The sequence below is a fragment of the Brassica oleracea genome, chromosome C2, assembly GCF_000695525.1.
Source record: "Brassica oleracea var. oleracea cultivar TO1000 chromosome C2, BOL, whole genome shotgun sequence".
NCBI lineage: Eukaryota > Viridiplantae > Streptophyta > Magnoliopsida > Brassicales > Brassicaceae > Brassica > Brassica oleracea.
The window spans coordinates 5,212,887-5,232,175 of NC_027749.1; the positions used below are offsets into that span (position 1 = coordinate 5,212,887).

The 19,289-nt window shown below is 35.3% G+C and overlaps 5 protein-coding genes across 5 annotated transcripts in view; 3 read left to right on the forward strand and 2 right to left on the reverse strand.

The window, feature by feature from the left end:
• Window positions 1-231: 231 nt before the first annotated feature.
• LOC106325790 (dr1-associated corepressor) lies at window positions 232-1,886 on the reverse strand. Its single transcript, XM_013763836.1, has 5 exons — window positions 1,757-1,886; window positions 1,284-1,356; window positions 1,106-1,199; window positions 908-1,018; window positions 232-822 (listed from the first exon to the last, which is right to left on the reverse strand). Exons 1-5 carry the CDS (start codon window positions 1,787-1,789, stop codon window positions 357-359), a joined length of 777 nt encoding a protein of 258 aa, XP_013619290.1. The 5' UTR covers window positions 1,790-1,886; the 3' UTR covers window positions 232-356.
• Window positions 1,887-2,762: 876 nt separating this feature from the next.
• LOC106327668 (tyrosine-specific transport protein) lies at window positions 2,763-5,863 on the forward strand. Its single transcript, XM_013765887.1, has 14 exons — window positions 2,763-3,151; window positions 3,234-3,274; window positions 3,354-3,446; window positions 3,532-3,606; window positions 3,682-3,731; window positions 3,816-3,905; window positions 3,990-4,046; window positions 4,544-4,613; window positions 4,691-4,792; window positions 4,863-4,915; window positions 5,003-5,153; window positions 5,235-5,319; window positions 5,406-5,534; window positions 5,607-5,863. Exons 1-14 carry the CDS (start codon window positions 2,842-2,844, stop codon window positions 5,792-5,794), a joined length of 1,494 nt encoding a protein of 497 aa, XP_013621341.1. The 5' UTR covers window positions 2,763-2,841; the 3' UTR covers window positions 5,795-5,863.
• Window positions 5,797-7,345, reverse strand: LOC106327669 (elongation factor 1-beta 2). The gene is made up of 6 exons (XM_013765888.1): window positions 7,153-7,345; window positions 6,948-7,064; window positions 6,797-6,863; window positions 6,537-6,660; window positions 6,205-6,318; window positions 5,797-6,121 (listed from the first exon to the last, which is right to left on the reverse strand). The coding sequence occupies exons 1-6, from the start codon at window positions 7,236-7,238 to the stop codon at window positions 5,958-5,960; spliced, it is 672 nt and encodes a 223-aa protein (XP_013621342.1). The 5' UTR covers window positions 7,239-7,345; the 3' UTR covers window positions 5,797-5,957.
• A 1,433-nt stretch (window positions 7,346-8,778) lies between these two features.
• On the forward strand, window positions 8,779-13,159 carry LOC106327667 (mechanosensitive ion channel protein 9-like). Its single transcript, XM_013765886.1, has 6 exons — window positions 8,779-8,825; window positions 9,079-10,468; window positions 11,562-11,682; window positions 11,798-12,091; window positions 12,611-12,813; window positions 12,897-13,159. The coding sequence occupies exons 2-6, from the start codon at window positions 9,105-9,107 to the stop codon at window positions 13,135-13,137; spliced, it is 2,223 nt and encodes a 740-aa protein (XP_013621340.1). The 5' UTR covers window positions 8,779-8,825; window positions 9,079-9,104; the 3' UTR covers window positions 13,138-13,159.
• A 2,089-nt stretch (window positions 13,160-15,248) lies between these two features.
• LOC106323277 (mechanosensitive ion channel protein 9-like) overlaps window positions 15,249-19,289 on the forward strand; it is an 8,496-nt gene continuing 4,455 nt past the window's right edge. The window contains exons 1-2 of the mRNA XM_013761424.1: window positions 15,249-15,300; window positions 17,181-18,617. Of these exons, the coding sequence (XP_013616878.1) occupies window positions 17,257-18,617 (1,361 nt within the window). The 5' untranslated portion in view covers window positions 15,249-15,300; window positions 17,181-17,256. The remainder of the gene's footprint in view (window positions 15,301-17,180; window positions 18,618-19,289) is intronic.

Below are 19,289 nucleotides of genomic sequence, written 5' to 3' on the forward strand. Positions count from 1 at the left end.
ATTAAATCATCAATCAGTTTTACTGCAATTAAAATTAACCGTTAACAAACTCAGGAACTATGATTTGTGATCTTATGTTTGTATTGAAAGTATACTTCAAATCATATAAGCTTTCAACAGCCAGAAACGGTTGCATCTTGTGAATTGAAGAGGAAAAAAATTATGAAATCACATAATTATAAATGTAAAAGAGCTATGTATTAAGCTTTTAATTTAAAACTAAATGGCAAATGACTTAATTAAATTTTATATATTATTGAAGATTTCTTCCAATCTCCAATGTACAACAGACCTGCTTGTTAGTTCCTATAGTTGTCCACTAATTTCACCCTAACCTGAAAACAAACCCCTAAACTTCAGTCTTGATCTATGCTTTCTTCATCATAATCTTCCTCCTCAGCACTAACCTCTCGTTGATGATCACTATCTATTTTCATATCATTGATCCCAAACAGCGGCCAACCTGGTCTTCCCTCTAGACCTCTTTCCGGGGATGTAGCAAACTCTCCGTTCTCATCTAGTTCTACATTTAGATCAAAGTCCCTCACTTTCAACTCTGTGTTTCTGTGATTGTTCTTGTGTGAGGCAGCTTTCTTCCAAGTTGCAGCCTCATGAGAAAGGCTCCAGTTTTCAGGAGATGGACTCTTGCTACCTTCGGGTGAATCATCTTCAAACTTCAGAGACTGGTCAGTTCCCATTCTTCCACCACCCTGTCCACGTCCTCTGCCACCGCCACTATGTTTGGCAAAATCAGTCTGGCTAGTTACCATGTCAGTTGTCTTCATATCTTTATCGTTGCTAATACTTTCATCAACAAGTTTCCTGAAAAAAAAAATAGTGTTAAGACATGAAACCTATACCAGAGTTTAGACATAGAATATGAGAAGTGGACTTGTTGGGGCCTAACCTTCTTTTGGTAGCTGGTCGGTCTTCACCTTCTGAGCCACCTAGATCAGGAACTTTACTGACAATGTCTCTTAGAAAATCAAAGACATTAAACGCGTGCACACACCGCTTCCTGGAAAATAAAAACAAGAATTCAAGAAGCAAGAAAAGGATTGGTTTTTATAAAGCAAGGGCCAGAGCAGGGATTCACAAAACTTACAAATGAACAGAGTTGAGTGTTTTTGCGCCTCTGCTGAGAGTTACATCATATGTGTGATTACACAAGTCTTGTAAAAACAGCTCCAACGCTTTAGCTGCAAATTTCAACATTCTAAACGATGAGAACAAGTACACACAAAGCTGTATAAAAAAAAAAAAAAAAAATAAAATCAACTTACAGACAAGAAGTGGTACAGCCATTGCTATTTTCCCGACATCCTCATCAGTTTGCATAATTTTCTTAATCCTTGTCTGAAACAAAATTTGAGGTTCAATAACGTTAGGAAAAAGATAATCAAGAAACCAAGACAGGAAAATTTCAACCCTATACTGAAATTACAAGACACTATAACAACTCAAATCTATAATATTATCTCATCTTTAGTCCTAAACAAGATATCTCCGCAGCTCATCGTACCTCTTAGCCATGAACAAACTAGCCCTACAAATCCCAAGATAAAAACTCAAAACCCTAAAGAAGACAAGGGTTCACGGAACCGTGAAGAAGAAAAAACATGTAAACACAGCAAAAAGTCAACGAAACTACATTCATAAAGTGACAAGACGCTCTTCTTCAAGGCAATCTCCATAAGAAGAAGAGCAAAACCTAACTAACATGTGTAGAAACAGAGAGAAAGTGATTTTGTCATACCGCTGGAAAACGAGTTTGGAGCTTCTTCTTCATGGCTCTTGTTTTGTTTCAAAGGAAGAGAACCAACTCCGTAAGTCAGGGGGGAGAAGATAAAAACCCTAAAAATATAAAAAAAAATCTCTACTTTCCGTGCTCTCTGGAGTTTTATATAAGAAGATAAACTCTAAATATACTAATGTTGATACCTATCTAACACGACAAGAAAAAAGGTGAAAAAAGTTTGGATTTTTTTCTCTCTCTGTTAAAGTCTCTGTTTCTGACCCGTTCTATGTCGGACCCAAATCAGCCGATATGGAGTTTCTTCTTCCCCAATTCTTTTTTGGGTTGAGAAAAAGGAAATAAATCATTTACCTACGTGGATTCTTTTTCTACCTCAAATTATAAAATAGGTTATGAATGAATCATTTGATTATCCTAATCAAAAAGTATCTATAAAGCTTTTACTAAGTTTAACCAGAAAGAAAAACTTTTACTAAGTTGAAGACATGTGTAGTTGTGAAAATTAATTCCTAAATTATATTGTACAATAATAAAATTTTGTTACCATTATTGCTAGGTAGAAGAGTTTTGCACACAATCCAGTAGATATAATTTCAGACAAATATACACACCGTTACAGAAATATTTCAGTGAAAAGAATATTGAAGCATATCATAGCATAAATTTTCTTTGAGTATTTTAATGAAGTTTTTTCTTATAAAAATCTATTAAAAATGATGATAATAATATATTTGAGATATTTTCGAAAATATATATTATATAGTTCTTTATAAACTAAAATTTAATTAAATGTTTAAATACTAAAATAAATTAATTTTAATATTTTAATAACATTTAAAGGATGGAGTTGGTCTAAAACATAGCTTATTATTATTATTTTATGTTTTCGAAAGAAAAATAGCTTTATTAACATAAAAGGGAAATAAAATGGAAAAATAGGACAGCCACACATGTTAATCTCGGAAGCTAAGCTAACCTCTCTCTCAAGTGTAGTCCACAAACCTTTTGAACTGTACTCGCAGAAAACCAGAAGACTAATCACTGTATCTGATCTCAGACCGAGATAAAACAAAACATAGAGAGATATGTCTGTTTCTCTGAGTAACACTTGTCTTCCACTACGCACAGATTCAGTTCCACTGAAACCTCTAGTTCTCAATGGAGTTGTCCATTTTCATTTACAAAGATCATCTCATGTTTCCTCATACCGTTTCGGTTTCAACTCAAACCCATTCTCTAGAACTCATACCCCAAGATTCTTCAAGTGTTTATCTCCGAGACTGTCTGATAAACGCAGAGAAACACAAGTAACTACTGAAGAAGAGGAAGAAGAGGTTGTCGAGTTTCAGAGGCTATTCTCTAACCTTAACCGGTCAACACTGAAGCGAGAGTCCGGTAGAAAGCTGTATTCTTCATTTTTTTCATTCAATGAAGCATATTTGAGTTGAGTTTTGGCTTAAGTCTGAACTTTTTTCAGGAAGCTTGTCCAGTGCTATTTTCTTGGTAGCTGGCACTACAGTAAGTCTTCTTCTTTCTCACAACTTGAAACGTTGGAAAGGAACCAAACTTGTAACTCTCTATCCCTTTCTTGATTTAGGTAGGTGCAGGGATACTAGCTATTCCAGCTGTCACACAAGAATCAGGTTTCTTGGCCTCTGCAGTCGCTTGCATTCTCTGTTGGGCGTTCATGGTGATTTACACATGCTTCTTGGTTTCTCTCTTTATGTTTCTTGCAAAGAGTGGGTTTGGTCATTAGTAACACAAGTTGGTTTCAGGTTGTCACAGGTTTGCTTGTTGCTGAAGTGAATGTCAACACCATGTCTGAGCTAGGCTCTGGAGGCGTATCTCTCGTATGTCTCCTTCAAACCGACACTTATATAAGCTTAGTGATGTCCTGCTTTGACTTCTTGATGCTATTTTGGCAGGTCTCAATGGCGAAGAGGACTCTTGGATCTTTTGGAGTTCAAGTTGCATCGTAAATCATCCTCTCATTCTCTTTTTTAGAACTTTGCTTTCCTTAGTTTCCTTCACGTTTGAAACAAGCCTTTCTGTTGTGTAGTTGGTCTTACATTCTCATACATTACACCCTCCTCGTGGCCTACATTGCTCGGTCTTCAGGCATCCTTACAAACTTCCTCGGCATTCCAATGTACTAAATCCATCTTGATCCATATATATGCAATGACAGCTCTGACTTTGTGCTAATGTACTTATTTCCCTGAGAGTCTTGTAGATGGGAGAGTGCAACTCTGTTCACACTGGTTCTTGGAGGCATTTGCTTCTTTGGAAGGTTAGCTTTCCATTTTAAACCATATAATATAATCATCATGGTTCTAAAAATTGGTCTAGGCGGGCGCCTCCTGAAACGATTTTTAGAAAATTGGATTTATACGACTCACATCGATATAAACCATTCTAATATGTATGATTTGAATCGATCTAAATTAGTATGAATATGTTAAATTAAATAATAGTGTTAGTACAAACGCATGAATTTGTCTTATTTATTTCATTTTGTGCATCTAATTTTTATACTTTATCAAAATAATTTTATAATTAACTTCAAAGCTAAAATATCTTATATAAATGTAAAATATATTTAAAATAAATTAATAATTCATTAACATCTAGGTTCCATTCGAATAATCCACTTAGTCACTAGTACTCTATAAAGAGTGCTTAATTTCTTGAACATTAAGAGTCATAAACAGTCTAAACTCAAAGAGAGTTAGAGTAGAATAGTTGTAGCTCGAGTAGATGATCAAAATTTTCTCCATGTGGTCGTAGCCAGAGATTCATCGGTGCAACCAATGGAGTTCTGGTGTTTGGACTAATTGCATCTTTTGCAGCACTAGTGGTAACAACTTTTCGTTAAACAACTTTCCTAGAGATCAATGAAAGTGAAAACCAAACCATGGATGACCATTTTGTTAGGCAGTAGCGAGTGGAGACTTGCACTGGGAAGCTCTTCTCAAGGCCAACTTTGAAGCTGTTCCCATGAGTATACCCATCATTGCCCTCTCGTTTGTTTACCAGGTATTCATTCAATCTCCCGACTCCAAGATGAAGATACTTTCTGAACTGATTGTTTTTTTGGTTCTTGCAGAATGTGGTGCCGGTTCTCTGCACAGATCTTGAAGGTGACTTGCCGAAAGTAAGGTGACATCATACCCTACAATGGCGGTAATGAAACTCACTCAAACCTGTCTTGACTAACTCAGGTTTCCGAATGTATTTTATCTTCAGAACGGCTATTGTTCTTGGCACAGCCATACCACTTGGCTTGTTTCTTGTGTGGAACGCTGTGATTCTTGGATCGTTTCCAGATACTGGTGTGGCAGCTGAGAAGATGATCGATCCTCTGCAGCAGTTGAGATCAACCAGTGTCACCGTTGGTGTAAGTTAAAGTTGTTCTTTGCTTTATCTAATAAACTCTCAACAAGCACCTTAAACTCTTGTCTTGTTTTTGATCACACAGCCTTTTGTGGAAGCTTTCTCTCTTATTGCAATAGCAACATCTTACATAGGATTTGTCTTAGGCCTCATTGACTTCTTATCTGATTGTGAGTACCATCAAACAACCAAACTTTATGTTGTCTTTTAAATCTACTGCCCTTGTATAACCTTTCCTTTTCTGGAATTTTTCAAGTACTGAAGCTTCAGACCAGACAGAACAAGCCTTTTCTTTACCTTCTTACACTGGTTCCACCTCTTGTCCTCTCCCTACTGGACCCAGAGATTTTCTTCAAAGCTTTAGATTTTGCTGGGACATATGGAGGTACAACAAGTTTCTTCTTGAGACTAGCTTTCAACCAACAACAAAACTAACTCTGATTTTTTCCTTCTGTAGTTCTGGTACTGTTCGGTATCCTACCAGCTGCTATGTCTTGGTCAGATAGGTACGTGGTCTCATCATCAACAGCGACGCAACTTGTACCAGGTGGAAAAGTCATGCTTTCTGTTGTCATGGGAGCTGCAGGATACGTGATTGTTTCAGAAATTGTAGAGAATTTTTCACAGTACTTGAATGTTTCATAAGATAATGCAAAGAGATAATAAGTATTGATAGTTTATGTTTCTTGTAACATGAAAGAGGTCTTGCAACTAGAAAGTAAGCATCTCAAGCAAACAACAAAAGATAACAAAACTTGGGAAGGAAATCAAAATGTATCGTTTGGTAGGGAGAGAGGTTTTAATATCTCTAGATCTTGTTGAATGCGACGATGTCAACACTCTGGATGTACTCGTTGTTAGGTTCACAGGTGAGATAGTCTTCAATGAGGTTGTCTGGGGACACGAGGTCATCAACGATCGTGAGCATGATCGTGAGCTTCTTGATCCCATAACCAACTGGAACCAGCTTTGCTGCAACAATTTAAACACTAAATTAGAAAACTGACAAACACAATCATTGCACGTATCGACAAATGGAAAATGGTTAGACTTACAGGCTCCCCAAAGAAGACCAGGCATCGCAACAGCGCGAACACACTCCTCAAGTTTCTTCATGTCAGTCTCGTCATCCCATGGCTTAACTTCCATGAGCACAGAGGACTTTCCACCTAACAAAAAGTCCAAAATTCAAAAGAGAATAAGAACTCATTCATTTCTGCTACTCATACCCCTTACTTTACACTACAGAGATTGTTATTAATTGACTAAGTGACTAGAATCTCAATGAACGCTAGCTAAGCTAACAACAGTATTGGTTCTGCTCTCCATGGAAGCAATAGACACAAGCTCGTATACTAAATTGAGTTGTTTCAAGACAAAGGCTTACTCTCTTTGGGCTTCTTGGTGTCCTTCTTGGCAGCCTCCCTCTCCTCAGCAGCTTTCTTTTCCTCCTCGGTCTCGTCACCAAACAGATCCATGTCATCATCATCATCAGCTGCAGCTGCAGGTGCCTGTTCCAAACACAACTCCTAACTAAGTCTCATCTACCATATTCAAAGCATTCCTCAACACTCTAATGATAACCCTTTTCAAGGTCAATGCTTTCTATTAACAATAAAAAAAAAAACGTAGATTATGTAGAAGTACCTCAGCTTGAGCAGGAGCAGAAGCAGCAGAGCCGCCAATACTCACTCCAACGGCTTTTCCAGGGAAACTTGCAAACAACTCAAAACCCGTAAGCTCTTGAAATTCAAAAAGTTAATCCAAATCTTAATAAATTTGATCCGAAAGGACAAACCTTTTAGCTAGATGAGAAGCGACGCAATCGTACCACCTGCTAGCATTGGGGAAAGCATCGCTAGGTTTCTCCGAAACGGCAGCGTATACCTTCACATCATCCACAGACAACTGATCTCTGCGAAAAATTAAAAAAAAAAAAAAAAACTATCTTTTAGACTTCGATCGAAAAGCAATTGAAAGAAGGAGAGTGAGAGAAACTTTACCCGGAGATGTAGGTTTTTCCGGCGAGGTGCTCCTCCACGGATTTGACACCCTCTTCTGTGTGTAGATCTGAGAAGGTAATCGCCATTGATGCTGATTTAGGATTCGGAGGAGGAAGTGGAGAGAGAGAGAGAGAGAGAGAGAGAGAGAGACGGAGATTGAACGAAGCTGCTTTAAAACCTATTGAGTGAGAGAAGAAACCCTAAACCCGATTTAGAAATAAAACTGGTTACGGGCTAAGGTGGATTTTTATATTTGGGCTTCGTTGTGGGCCTTTGTATTGCTCCGGTAAGAAGAGAGAACACATTTGAATTGTTAGTTTTTTTTTGGTTATTGTTGAGACTGTGTAGTGTTGTATCGGATAATCATTAATCAGGGTTTGCTCTGAATTTATGAAATTTAAAAAATTTACAGATTGAATGATTTTTTTTTTTGAATGCGTTAAACTATATTCAGTCGAAACTCAAAAGAATGTGTTACATTGGGTTTTTTTTTTTTTTTTTTTTTTTTTAAGTGTTTGAATGTGAATAAAGAATAACCTAATGAAAGACTATCCTAACCACTTATTCTTGATCCAAACCAGGGCATAAGCTCTGTCTCCTTGTAAACGGATAGTAGATAATCTGTTCCTTATTGTTTATCATGATGTTTCTACAGTTACGGGTTGAATTATTACTACACGTATTTTTTTCTTAATCAATATGAAAAATGGATGGTACTCTACATATTAGTCACTTGAATTTTGGAAATCGATGCTATGTCCAAGACCCGACCATGCAGTCACATGAATAGTCCTGAACATAGCGAAATGAAACATTGGTCTATGGCCACCAAATATTTTTAAAAAGTTTACATTGAAAAAAGTCTCCATATTTATTAAAATATATATATTTTTGTTAAAACTTTACTAAAATATTTATGGCTTCCAACATTTCCGGGACCCCTCCATGTCGATAATCATACGTCGGTCGGTGTATATGACATAAAGAAGTCTTCTTTGGTTGGTTGAAGGAGGCTTTTGAAAAGGAAAGACCATTTATCATAGTGTAACTATTATCATCCTATCTCGTTTTTGGATCTCTCAACCAATTTGTGATCGATCCATTTTTGTCAGAATGGCCTTATCAAAGAATTCTTGTAGTGTATGTGTATTCACAACCTTTTTTCTCCTTTCATTATTCACCAAACTGTGTAGCTTTTCTATCCATGTTTTTCTTCTTTTAAACGTAGAGCGCATCATTTTAATAAAATGAGAATGATCTGTAATATTCGTTTCATCATGTAAATTTGGTACGATGGAGATACGGCAACCGCTATTTTTAGAAAATACTGATTTTAATACTACATAAAAACAAAATATAGGAAACAAATTATATAGACCATCGCTGGACATAAGAAAAATGTGTAAATATATTAAGATTAAGACAAAATTAATTCAATGATGTTACGTTTCTAATTATTAACCTCTGGTCGGATGCATATTATGGGACTCGTCTCTGAAACGTGAAAACCAACGCGGTTCTTTCTGTTTTATTAGTGCCGATTTGTCTTGTTCTGGACCAAACTTGAACTCGTTTCGTTTATAAAATGCACGTAAACTAGAGTTCATACGTTGTAATACAGGGACTAAAGTTTCAAGATCACTCCTTGCTTCAGCTCTCTAGCTAGTGTCCTTGTAAGATTTTCTGCTTACTCTCTTCTGCCATCGTAGTTTCTTGTTTCAAGGCATGTCAGTGTAATCTTCTTTTAACCTGTTCTTGTTTGTTTTCTCGTGGCCAGAGCCGGTCATGGGCAAAACCGAATTAAACATTGGCCTTTAATCCCAAAAAATTTTTGAAAAAAAAATTAAATAGGTCCTTTATAGGGTTTATAACTGATCTAATCATTGGTATGTTTTTCTACAATTGTGCTCTTAGGAACTGGTCTAGCTTTTGGCCTCTTTCTAGAGCCATTCATGGCAGAGAGGAGAACAAGCAACGGAGGAGACGTTGTTATCAATGTTCCAGAGAAAGAAGGATTTAAAGATTCAGCACCATCACCTTCTTCACATGTACCGGCTTCACCAAACTCAGACACGGTGACAACCAAACTAGAGCCGTTAACCATTCTCCTTCCTGAAATAAACAAGTTCTCTGGTAGCGTCCATAAGCCGCCTAAGATTCCAAGTCCTGTGACTGAAGGTCTCACTCGGAGGAGATCTCTTTCGAGGTCAGTTTACTCCAAGTCCAACTCAAGGTTTGGTCAACAACAATCTTACCGTTTTGACAAGACTATAGTCGAGGAAAATTGTGGAACCCCTGCGGAACCGTTTGGTTCTGCTTCATTTTCAAAGCCTTCTCTTCACAAGGCTTCCCCTAGTAACAAATCGAATAAAAGCACTAGCTCAGTAGCACTGAGTAAGGTTGATGAGGACGAAACTGATGAACATGAAGAAATCTACAAAAGGGTTAAACTACACCAAGTGAAGCGTAGAGGAATAAGACCTCTAGCTCTTCTTGAGCTGCTAGTTTTTGTGGCTATTCTCGCCACTTTGGTTGTGTGTTTAACCAATGGTTCGGTGAAGAAGCATCGCATTTGGGGTTTGGAAGTTTGGAAATGGTGCGTTCTTGTGATGGTGACGATAAGCGGCATGTTCGTGACAAACTGGTTCATGCATTTCGCGGTGTTCATCATAGAAAGGAACTATCTCCTACGTAAAAAGGTCTTGTACTTTGTCCATAGTTTGAAGAAGAACGTTCAAGTCTTCATCTGGTTCGGTCTGATCCTGGTTGCTTGGGTGTTTTTATTCGAGGATGACGATAAACGCTCTCGCAAGGCCAAGAAGTTTCTCGACGCTATAACTTGGACTCTAGTCTCTCTTCTCGTAGGGTCAGCCATATTCTTGGTGAAGACGTATGCCTTAAAAGTTCTTGCTTCAAAGTTCAACGTAAGAAACTTCTTTGAGAGAATTCAAGAATCTGTCTTCCACCAATACGTTCTCCAGACTCTCTCGGGACCTCCGCTTATAGAAGAGGCAGAGAGAGTTGGACGTGAGCCAAGCACAGGACACCTTAGCTTCACGAGCACCAATGGAACGGTGGAAGAGAAGAAGGTGCTAGATATGGGTAAAGTTCACAAGATGAAACAAGAGAAGGTCTCGGCTTGGACAATGAGAGTTTTGATTGAAGCCGTGGGAGCTTCAGGTCTCTCAACCATATCTCATACTTTAGATGAGTCTAGCAATCGGAAGAAGAGATCTGATAAGGAGATTACTAATGAGATGGAGGCTGTGGCTGTAGCTTATGATATTTTCAACAATGTTGCGCAGCCAAACTCGAGGTAAGCCAGCACACAATACTCTGCTTTTTCTAGCTACGTTTCATCTTAGTCATTCAAACTCAAGGTTATAAAATATGGTAGTCAACCGTACCGTTTTCATGTTAAACAGTTACTTATATAGATTTATATAATTCGAGAGTATAATACCTTTAAGCGGGCATTATCCACTTTATGCAGATGCATTATTTATATAATAATAGCGTTTAAACGGGCATGCAGATGCATGGAATATTCAAAAATCTAAAATATTAATATTACTATATTATTAATTATATTATTTTTTACTTATTTATTTATTTATATGGTTATAGCTAGGTCTGGAACTTTTATCCGAGATCCGGATTCGATCCGGATCCGATCCGAAAATTCGGATATCCGGAGGGGCCGAATCCAGATCCAGATAGTAAAATGTTGGATCCGTCAAAGCTGGATCCGGATCCGAATATTTTAATTTTTTAGTCCGGATATCCGGATCCGTAAGTTTTATTAATAACTATTTAATATCTATAAATAAAAATCAATTTTATTTAATATATTTTCATTTTTATAATAGTATATATAAATTTTATGTAAAATTTTTAATATTATACATAGAAATAATTAAAAACATTATATATATTTTTATTTTAAATTATTGTTAATATCTTATATATATTGATGTTATTTTTTATTTATTTTAAGGAACCAAATCTGGATTCGGATATCCGCCGGATATTACAATTTTTAGAAGGATATCCGACACTCGGATATTCGAGAACCCTGGATCCGGATAAGGATAGTAAAATTATGGATCCGCCGGATACGAATACCTTAAAATTGCTTGGATACCCGATCCGTCCCAGACCTAGTTATAGCTATTAGTTTAATTGCTTAAAAGCAATTTTAAATTTATAAATCTCATATTTATATATTTTTAAAAAAATTATAATTTGAAACTATTTATATATGTTAAACTATATTTTTATACATAAAAATTATATGTGAAGTATATTATATGTTCAGTTTTCTAAAAGGTGAAAATTATATATGAAGTATATTATATGTTCAATTTTTAGAACACTGACTGAACATGACCTTGCTTGTTATTTTTCAGTTACATAGAGGAAGATGACTTGCTGAGATTCATGATTAAGGAAGAGGTAGACCTTGTACTCCCATTGATAGAATGTTCCGAGACTGGAAAAATCACACGTAAAGCTTTCACAGAGTGGGTGGTAATATTCTTTCATACATTTCCTTGGTTTATTAGTGTCCATACCTATATAGAGATGCTTTATAAAGGTTTTAGTAGGTTGGTGTTTAAGCATATACGATGCTGTTTCTTGACAGATTAAAGTTTACACAAGTCGAAAAGCGTTAGGACACTCACTGAACGACACAAAAACAGCGGTTAAGCAAGTGGACAAGATTTTAACTGGAGTCTTGTCCGTTATCGCATTCATCATTTGGTTGATACTTATGGATATAGCAACAACCAAGTTCTTGGTCGTCTTCTCCTCACAATTCGTGGGTCTTGCTTTCATGATTGGAAGTACTTGCAAAAATATCTTCGAATCCTTTGTGTTTGTCTTCGTCATGCACCCTTATGATGTCGGTGATCGTTGCATTATCGACGGCGTTGTAGTAAGCAACTCTAAACATTATTTCCTCACTACATTACTACTCATTGAAAAACTAACACATGTATATTTGCCAATATTCAAAAAATTGCTAAGTGATAACTAGGCTCAGATTATTCAGCATTTAGGTGGTGCCTAGTTGTTAACGAATTATTGTTTATTTATAAATATTTTATATTTATATTAAGTATTTTAGTTTATGTTTAATTATAAAATTATTTTGATGAATTATAAAAATTTAATATATAAAAAAACATTAGACAAATTCTGTGGATTTGAACTAACATTATTGCTTGATTAAGAGATTTCTACCCATTTAGATTGGTTTAAACGAATTTAAATTGTTTTAAACCAATTTAGAACAGTTTAAACTGACTGAATCGTATAGATCAAATTTTAAGAAAATGTTCAGGCTATAACCGATTTGTGATAGGTGTCGCCTAAAACGATTGTTAGAACATTGGTATTTGATAATATTACTACTCATTTAAAACCTCTTACCCTTCTTTTCTTGACTTTGAAGTTGTTGGTCGAAGAGATAGATCTTTTAACTACCGTGTTCCTCAAGATTGACAACGAGAAGGTGTTCTATCCAAACGCAACTTTGATATCGAAACCAATAAGCAATTTTTACAGAAGTCCAGATATGGGAGATTCAATACTATTCTCCATCGCATTCTCAACGCCGGCCGCTAAAATTGCCACTCTCAAGGAAACTATATCAGAGTAAGAATCGAAACAAAAAAAAAACATCTTAAACTACTCACTCACTGTGTATTGACAAATTATTGGTGTGTGTGTTTGGTCAGATATTTGGTGCAGAATCCACAAAATTGGTATCCAAATTTCCTTTTCTTGGTGGATGCGATTGAGAACGTGAACAAGCTGAACTTGAATCTGATCGTCACACACACCATCAACTTCCAACACTTCATAGAGAAGAGGCTCAGGAGAACTGAGCTGGTCATCGCGGTTAAAAGAATCCTGGAGGAGCTTGAGATCGAGTACACCTTACTTCCTCAAGATGTTCATCTCATTGGTCACAAATGATCATTTCCTTTTTTTTCCCTTTTGCATGCATTAATTCCACTTGTACTTGTTATTACCGCCTGATTTGCTTCGGTTTAATTGTACTCAAGAAACTCGGTTTACGTTTTCAGTATGGATTTGTTAATGGATTTAAACCATTAAGCACTATATATTAAGTGAAATAATCTGATTTCTAGATTTGGTGTGGACAATTTCTAATAATAAAGCGAATATATTGATGAGGAAGATGTTTCTTAGTAAGCAACATAGTTTTCTCAACCAAACTAAACCGGAATAACTTAGGAAATTAATACGAATGTTTTGTCTATGTCCGGAGCCGGCCATGCGAATAATCACATGTCCTTGTATATGACACAAAGAAGTCCTCTTTGGTTGAAGGAGGATTTTGAGAAGGAAAGACTAGTTATCATGATGTAGTTATTATCATCCTATCTCGTTTTTCAGTTTCATGATATTGATATGGTCAAACTCTTGGATCTCCCAACCAATTTGTAATCGATTCATTATTTGCCATGGAAATTAAGCAGTTAAGGCCGTGCCTCATGGCCTTATCGAAGAACTCTTTTCATTCTTCACCAAACTGCGTAGCTTTTCGATACATGTTTTCTTCTTCTTTTAAACCCTCCCAAAAGGCCCAAGACCAGTGGCTTACAGTCAGTGGAGTGGCCGAGGCAGGTAGTGAAGAGGGTGGTCAAATGACCTAGGTGAATTTTTTTGACTAACAAAATTTACATGTACTTTTTATTAAAAACTAAGAAAATGCTACAAATTTAGGGTGAATATTTGACCCATGTAATTCATATTAATTATCAACTTGACCCACCTAAAAGAGTGGGCTGGCTCCGCCACTGAGTTACTGTAGTGAGAGGTCGTGGGAACCGTGGTAAAAGAGGGCGTGGAGGTCATGGACTCTGCAACTAGTAGAGATCTTAACATTTTACTTCTTCTGTAATTTGCATCTTTCATTATAACTTATAAGTACGCATTACCTTCTTATTCGCTGGAATGAACTTTTGCTCTGTTTTCTATTTTTCCTAAAAAAAAAAGTATGACAACTCAGGGTGTTTGATTGGTAGTGGCTGTAGGTGCTGTCCACAAGCCCATTTATTTTTACAGCATTAAATTCACATCAATTAAGCTTTAATAAAAAATTCAGAATCACAGCTTTTGAAATAACCTACAGCTGTACAAGTGCTATGTAGAGCCAAAAATCCAGAGCAATTTGTTGGAGATTTCTATAAAATTCTAAAGCAATAAAATCTAAATACACAACAAAAAGTTTACAGATTTTTTTTACAACAAAGTTTTTAAAGCTACTGCCATTACCAATCGGATCCTAGCCATAACATAACTGTGAACAAAAAAATAAAACTTAGTCATAACTTGTATGTTTGTGAGCTGGCTTTTGGTCCAGTGACAGTGGACAGACCTCGGATGCAAACACATTTCGGGTTCGATTTTCCTGCTATGGAAATTAAGTTACATTGTTCTGTTCACCACGACTACGGAAAATTTCCATATGAAAACCCGAGAGAGGGTCTATCTTAGAGTGCACCTTCCACCCAGGAATTAGGTATGCGTCTTTAATAGACCCGGGTTTAACTCTTTTGGTTATCAAAAAACTTGTTTTTCCTTTTTGATAGAAAACCCTTTTTTTATAAATGAGTAGCTGACAAAAAAAAAATAATAATAAGCTTTTTTCTCAAAAAAAAAACGTAGAGCTCATCATTTAAATAAAATGAGGATGATCTGTAATATATATCCGTTTCATCATGAAAAATTGTACGATGGAGATACGGCAACCGCTTTTATAGAAAATCATCATTTTAATACTACAAAAAAAAACAAAATATAGAAAACAAAATATACAACCATTCGCTGGACATAAGAAAAATGTGTATATATATATTAAGATTAAGAAAAATATAATTCAATGATTAGTACGTTTCTAATTATTAACTTCTGGTCGGAAGCATATTTATGGGATCCTATTCTGAAACGTGAAAACCCACATAGTTTATTTTCTGTTTTATTAGTGCCGGTTTGTCTTGTTCCGGATCAGTCTTGCAGTCGTTTCGTTTATAAAATACACGTAAACATACTTTGCGAGACAGAGACTAAAGTTTCAAGATAAGTCGTTGCCTCGGCCATCTCTTGTCCTTTGTAAGATGTTCTGCTTTCTGTGGGTTCCTTTTCAAGTTTCTAACGATTCGTTTTTATTTTTTGGTCACATAAGGATACACAGTTGTAGACTATATCTGTTTTCTCATTGTAGTTTCTGATTCCGAGGCATGTCAGTGTGATCATCTTTTAAACTGTTCTTGGGGTGTTTTTTCCGGTAGTCATCGATTAAAATCTCTTGTAGCATCTGCATAGTTTTCCTCTTCTAACTCAAGAGCTTAGTTTGGAACTTTGGTACAAGATGTTGATAACAATTATTTTAGCTGCTAGACCACAATTTGCTTTAATGCTGATATTAATTCATAATTTTACCCTAGATATTATTTGTGAAGTGGTTTGCATATGTGTCATCACCAAATTTAATTTCAAAAAAAAATGACATGGCTTTAAAAAATGTTACATGACACCAAAATAATTCTCGCATGAACAATTTTCCTTATAAAATTTTATATATTTTTGGTAAGGTTTCTTCCATATGGTAATAGCTGCAAAGTCCTATATCATTATTAATGCAATTTTTCTATATAATATTTATTTCGGCAAAACTATTAAAATATATTAATCTCTTAAACATATTATTTGTGAAGTAATTTGCATATGTGTCATCACCACATTCAGTTTCAACAAACAGATGACATGATTTTGAAAAATTGTTACATGACACTTAAATAATTGTGACATGTATAATTTTTCTTATAAATTTTTTATATATTTTTGGTAAAGTTTCTTCAATATGGTAATAGCTATTAACTCTTATATCATTATTAATGTAAATTTTCTATATAAATATTTATTTTGGCAAAAATATTAAAATATATTAATAACTAATAATTCTTATATCAATATTATTATTATTTTTGGATCGAGAAAGAACCAAACAAAATCAAAAATTACAAACAACAAACAAACGAAACTAGACAAAACTGGTAAAAACTAAAAAGAATCATCAGAATCCTATGATCCGTAAGAAACCAGCAGAGACAGCGTTGAAGGAGCCGCCGTTCACCGGAGATAAAGCCCGACACACGGGAGGCAAAGGCCAGCCAAGACGGTGTGTGAGAGCCACCGCTTGACGGAGTCAAGCCCGATACATGGGCAACAAGATCACCAGAAATGATCCGGCATCAAACGAAACTTGACTCCCTCTCTCTGAAAGATTTATTCTTGTATCAATATTTAGTTAATATATATTTCATTAATAAAAATAAACTAAATAGTAAGTCTAGTTACGAAAATAATTTTTAACACGAATCATATTGGTATATATATATTAACAAATTTAATTTTGAAGTCTACTTCAACAAATATAAAATTTAAAGCGATACTAATCAAATGGTTTTTTGATAGGAAAATGATTACAATTTTATATAAATTTATCTGTTCATTAGGTTAATTAACAAATTTATTTTTCTCAGTTTAACATAATTCAATTACTAAAACAATCCAGAAATACAAATTTTATTAGGATATATTTAAATATATATATATATATCTATATATATTTAAAACTAGGTGATAAGAGATAATCATTAAATATAATATACTATAATATAATATAAAATTAGTTTTATATAATCTAACTTTAACTTTACTAAAATTAAAAAAAAAAATAGCTAAACCAAATAAATAGAAATAAGACCACAAAAATACTTTTATGATTTTTTTCAATCCGTTGAAGTTAAAATATAAAAATAATAATATCCGCATGTAAATTAAAATTAATGTATTAAAATTATTGTTTTTGCGCATAACGAACCAATTTACTTGGAACAAATAGTTTTTTTCTTGCATATCTCTGTTCCAACTTTGTAGGGTTTGTGATTGATCTAATCATTGATATGTTTTTCTACAATTGTGTTTAGGAATTGGTCCAGATTTTTGGCCTCTTTTTGAGAGCCATTGGCGTCAGCAAACTTATTGGTTGGAGGTGACTGAGTGATGGCAGAGAGGAGAATCAGCAACGGAGGAGACATTGTTATCAACGTTCCAGAGAAAGAAGGTTTTAAAGATGCAGCAGCATCACCTTCTACACATGTAGCGGCTTCACCAAACTCAGACACGGCGACAGCGAAACTAGAGCCGTTAAGCATTCCACTTCCTTTCTCTGGCAGCGTTCATAAACCGTCTAAGATTCCAAGTCCTATCACTGAAGGTCTAACTCGGAGGAGATCTCTTTCGAGGTCAGTTTACTCCAAGTCCAACTCAAGGTTTGGTCAACAACAATCTTATCGTTTCGACAAGACTATGGTCGAAGAAAACTGTGGAACCCCTACGGAACCGTTTCGTGCTGCTTCATTTTCAAATCCTTCTTTTAACAAGGCTTTCTCTAGTATTAAATCGAATAGGAGCACTGGCCCAGCAGCCCTGAGTAGAGTTAATGAGGACGAAATGGACGAAACTGATGAAAATGAAGAAATCTACAAAAGGGTTAAACTGCACCAAGTGAAGCGTAGAGGAATAAGACATCTAGCTCTTCTTGAGCTACTAGTTTTTGTTGCTATTCTATGCACTTTGGTTGTGTGTTTAACCAATGATTCGGTCAAGAAGCATCGCATTTGGGGTTTAGAAGTTTGGAAATGGTGCGTGCTTGTGATGGTGACGATAAGTGGCATGTTTGTGACAAACTGGTTCATGCATTTCGCGGTGTTCATCATAGAAAGGAACTATCTCCTACGTAAAAAAGTGTTGTATTTTGTCCATAGTTTGAAGAAGAATGTTCAAGTCTTGATTTGGTTCGGCTTGATTCTGGTTGCTTGGGTGATTCTGTTTGACGATGATGATAGACACTCTCGTAAGGCTAAGAAGTTTCTCGACGCTATAACTTGGACTCTCGTCTCCCTTCTCGTAGGGTCAGCCATTTTCTTGGTGAAGACATATGCCTTGAAAGTTCTTGCTTCAAAGTTCAACGTCAGAAACTTCTTTGAGAGAATTCAAGAATCTGTTTTCCACCAATACGTTCTTCAAACTCTCTCGGGATTTCCGCTTATAGAGGAGGCAGAGAGAGTTGGACGTGAGCCAAGCACTGGCCACCTTAGCTTCACGAGCACCAATGGAACGGTGGAAGAGAAGAAGGTGCTTGATATGGGCAAGGTTCACAAGATGAAACAAGAGAAGGTATGTGCATGGACAATGCGAGTTTTGATTGAAGCTGTGGGAGGTTCAGGTCTCTCAACCATATCTCACACTTTAGATGAGTGTAGCAATCGGAAGAAGAAATCTAATAAAGAGATTACTAATGAGATGGAAACTGTGGCTGTAGCTTATGATATTTTCAACAATGTTGCTAAGCCAAACTCGAGGTAAGTCAACACACAATACTCTGCTTTCTTCTAGCTTGGTTTCATCTTTCAACGTTAGTCAACTGTACCATTCGCATATTATCTATACTATTATCTAAGAACTGAATTTGTTGATTTGTCATATTCTCCATGATTTTAGTTAATTTGCTTATTTGTCATCTTTTCCATAATTTTATGATATTTTGCTGATTTGTCATATTGTTCAAGATTTTAGTTAATTTGTTTACTTGTCATCATTTCCATAATTCTAGTCTATACTATTATTTGAGAAGTGAATTTGCTGATTTGTCATATCTTTATATATAAAGTTGTTTTTTTCCCTTCTTATGACATGTGGAAGGGGGGTTTGTTGACATGTGTCCTCATGTTTTTTTTTTGTATTTAAATTCTTTTTCTTTTAAATTATTGCAATTTTCTCTATCAATTTCTAATTGTGTATTATCTAATCCTTCTCACACTTATTGGTCTCTAAAATTCAAGAAATAAATAAAATAATATAAATATATTTTAAATATTTAATTTATTCACACCTAAAAATAGCAAGACTTTTCATCATTTTATTATTTTTACTAATTTTTATTATTTCATTTACAAATTATATTTATTTCAATATTAGTATCATAAGATAATCAAATTAAGAATAAGAAACTAGACAACCAACACATAAACTAA

Bases quoted from the DNA above. Each gene is read 5' to 3' on its own strand.
- LOC106325790 (XM_013763836.1), bottom strand. From the start codon at position 1,789: ATGAAGAAGAAGCTCCAAACTCGTTTTCCAGCG. The intron at 1,357-1,756 runs GTATGACAAAAT...ATTTTGTTTCAG, and splicing joins TCCAAACTCGTTTTCCAGCG to ACAAGGATTAAGAAAATTAT. The intron at 1,200-1,283 runs GTAAGTTGATTT...TGAAATTTGCAG, and splicing joins GGCTGTACCACTTCTTGTCT to CTAAAGCGTTGGAGCTGTTT.
- LOC106327668 (XM_013765887.1), top strand. From the start codon at position 2,842: ATGTCTGTTTCTCTGAGTAACACTTGTCTTCCACTACGCACAGATTCA. The intron at 3,906-3,989 runs GTACTAAATCCA...AGAGTCTTGTAG, and splicing joins AACTTCCTCGGCATTCCAAT to ATGGGAGAGTGCAACTCTGT. The intron at 4,916-5,002 runs GTGACATCATAC...TTTTATCTTCAG, and splicing joins GGTGACTTGCCGAAAGTAAG to AACGGCTATTGTTCTTGGCA.
- LOC106327669 (XM_013765888.1), bottom strand. From the start codon at position 7,238: ATGGCGATTACCTTCTCAGATCTACACACAGAAGAGGGTGTCAAATCC. The intron at 7,065-7,152 runs GTAAAGTTTCTC...AATTTTTCGCAG, and splicing joins GGAAAAACCTACATCTCCGG to AGATCAGTTGTCTGTGGATG. The intron at 6,661-6,796 runs GTACTTCTACAT...TGTTTGGAACAG, and splicing joins CTGCTCCTGCTCAAGCTGAG to GCACCTGCAGCTGCAGCTGA.
- LOC106327667 (XM_013765886.1), top strand. From the start codon at position 9,105: ATGGCAGAGAGGAGAACAAGCAACGGAGGAGACGTTGTTATCAATGTT. The intron at 10,469-11,561 runs GTAAGCCAGCAC...GTTATTTTTCAG, and splicing joins GTTGCGCAGCCAAACTCGAG to TTACATAGAGGAAGATGACT. The intron at 12,814-12,896 runs GTAAGAATCGAA...GTGTTTGGTCAG, and splicing joins CTCAAGGAAACTATATCAGA to ATATTTGGTGCAGAATCCAC.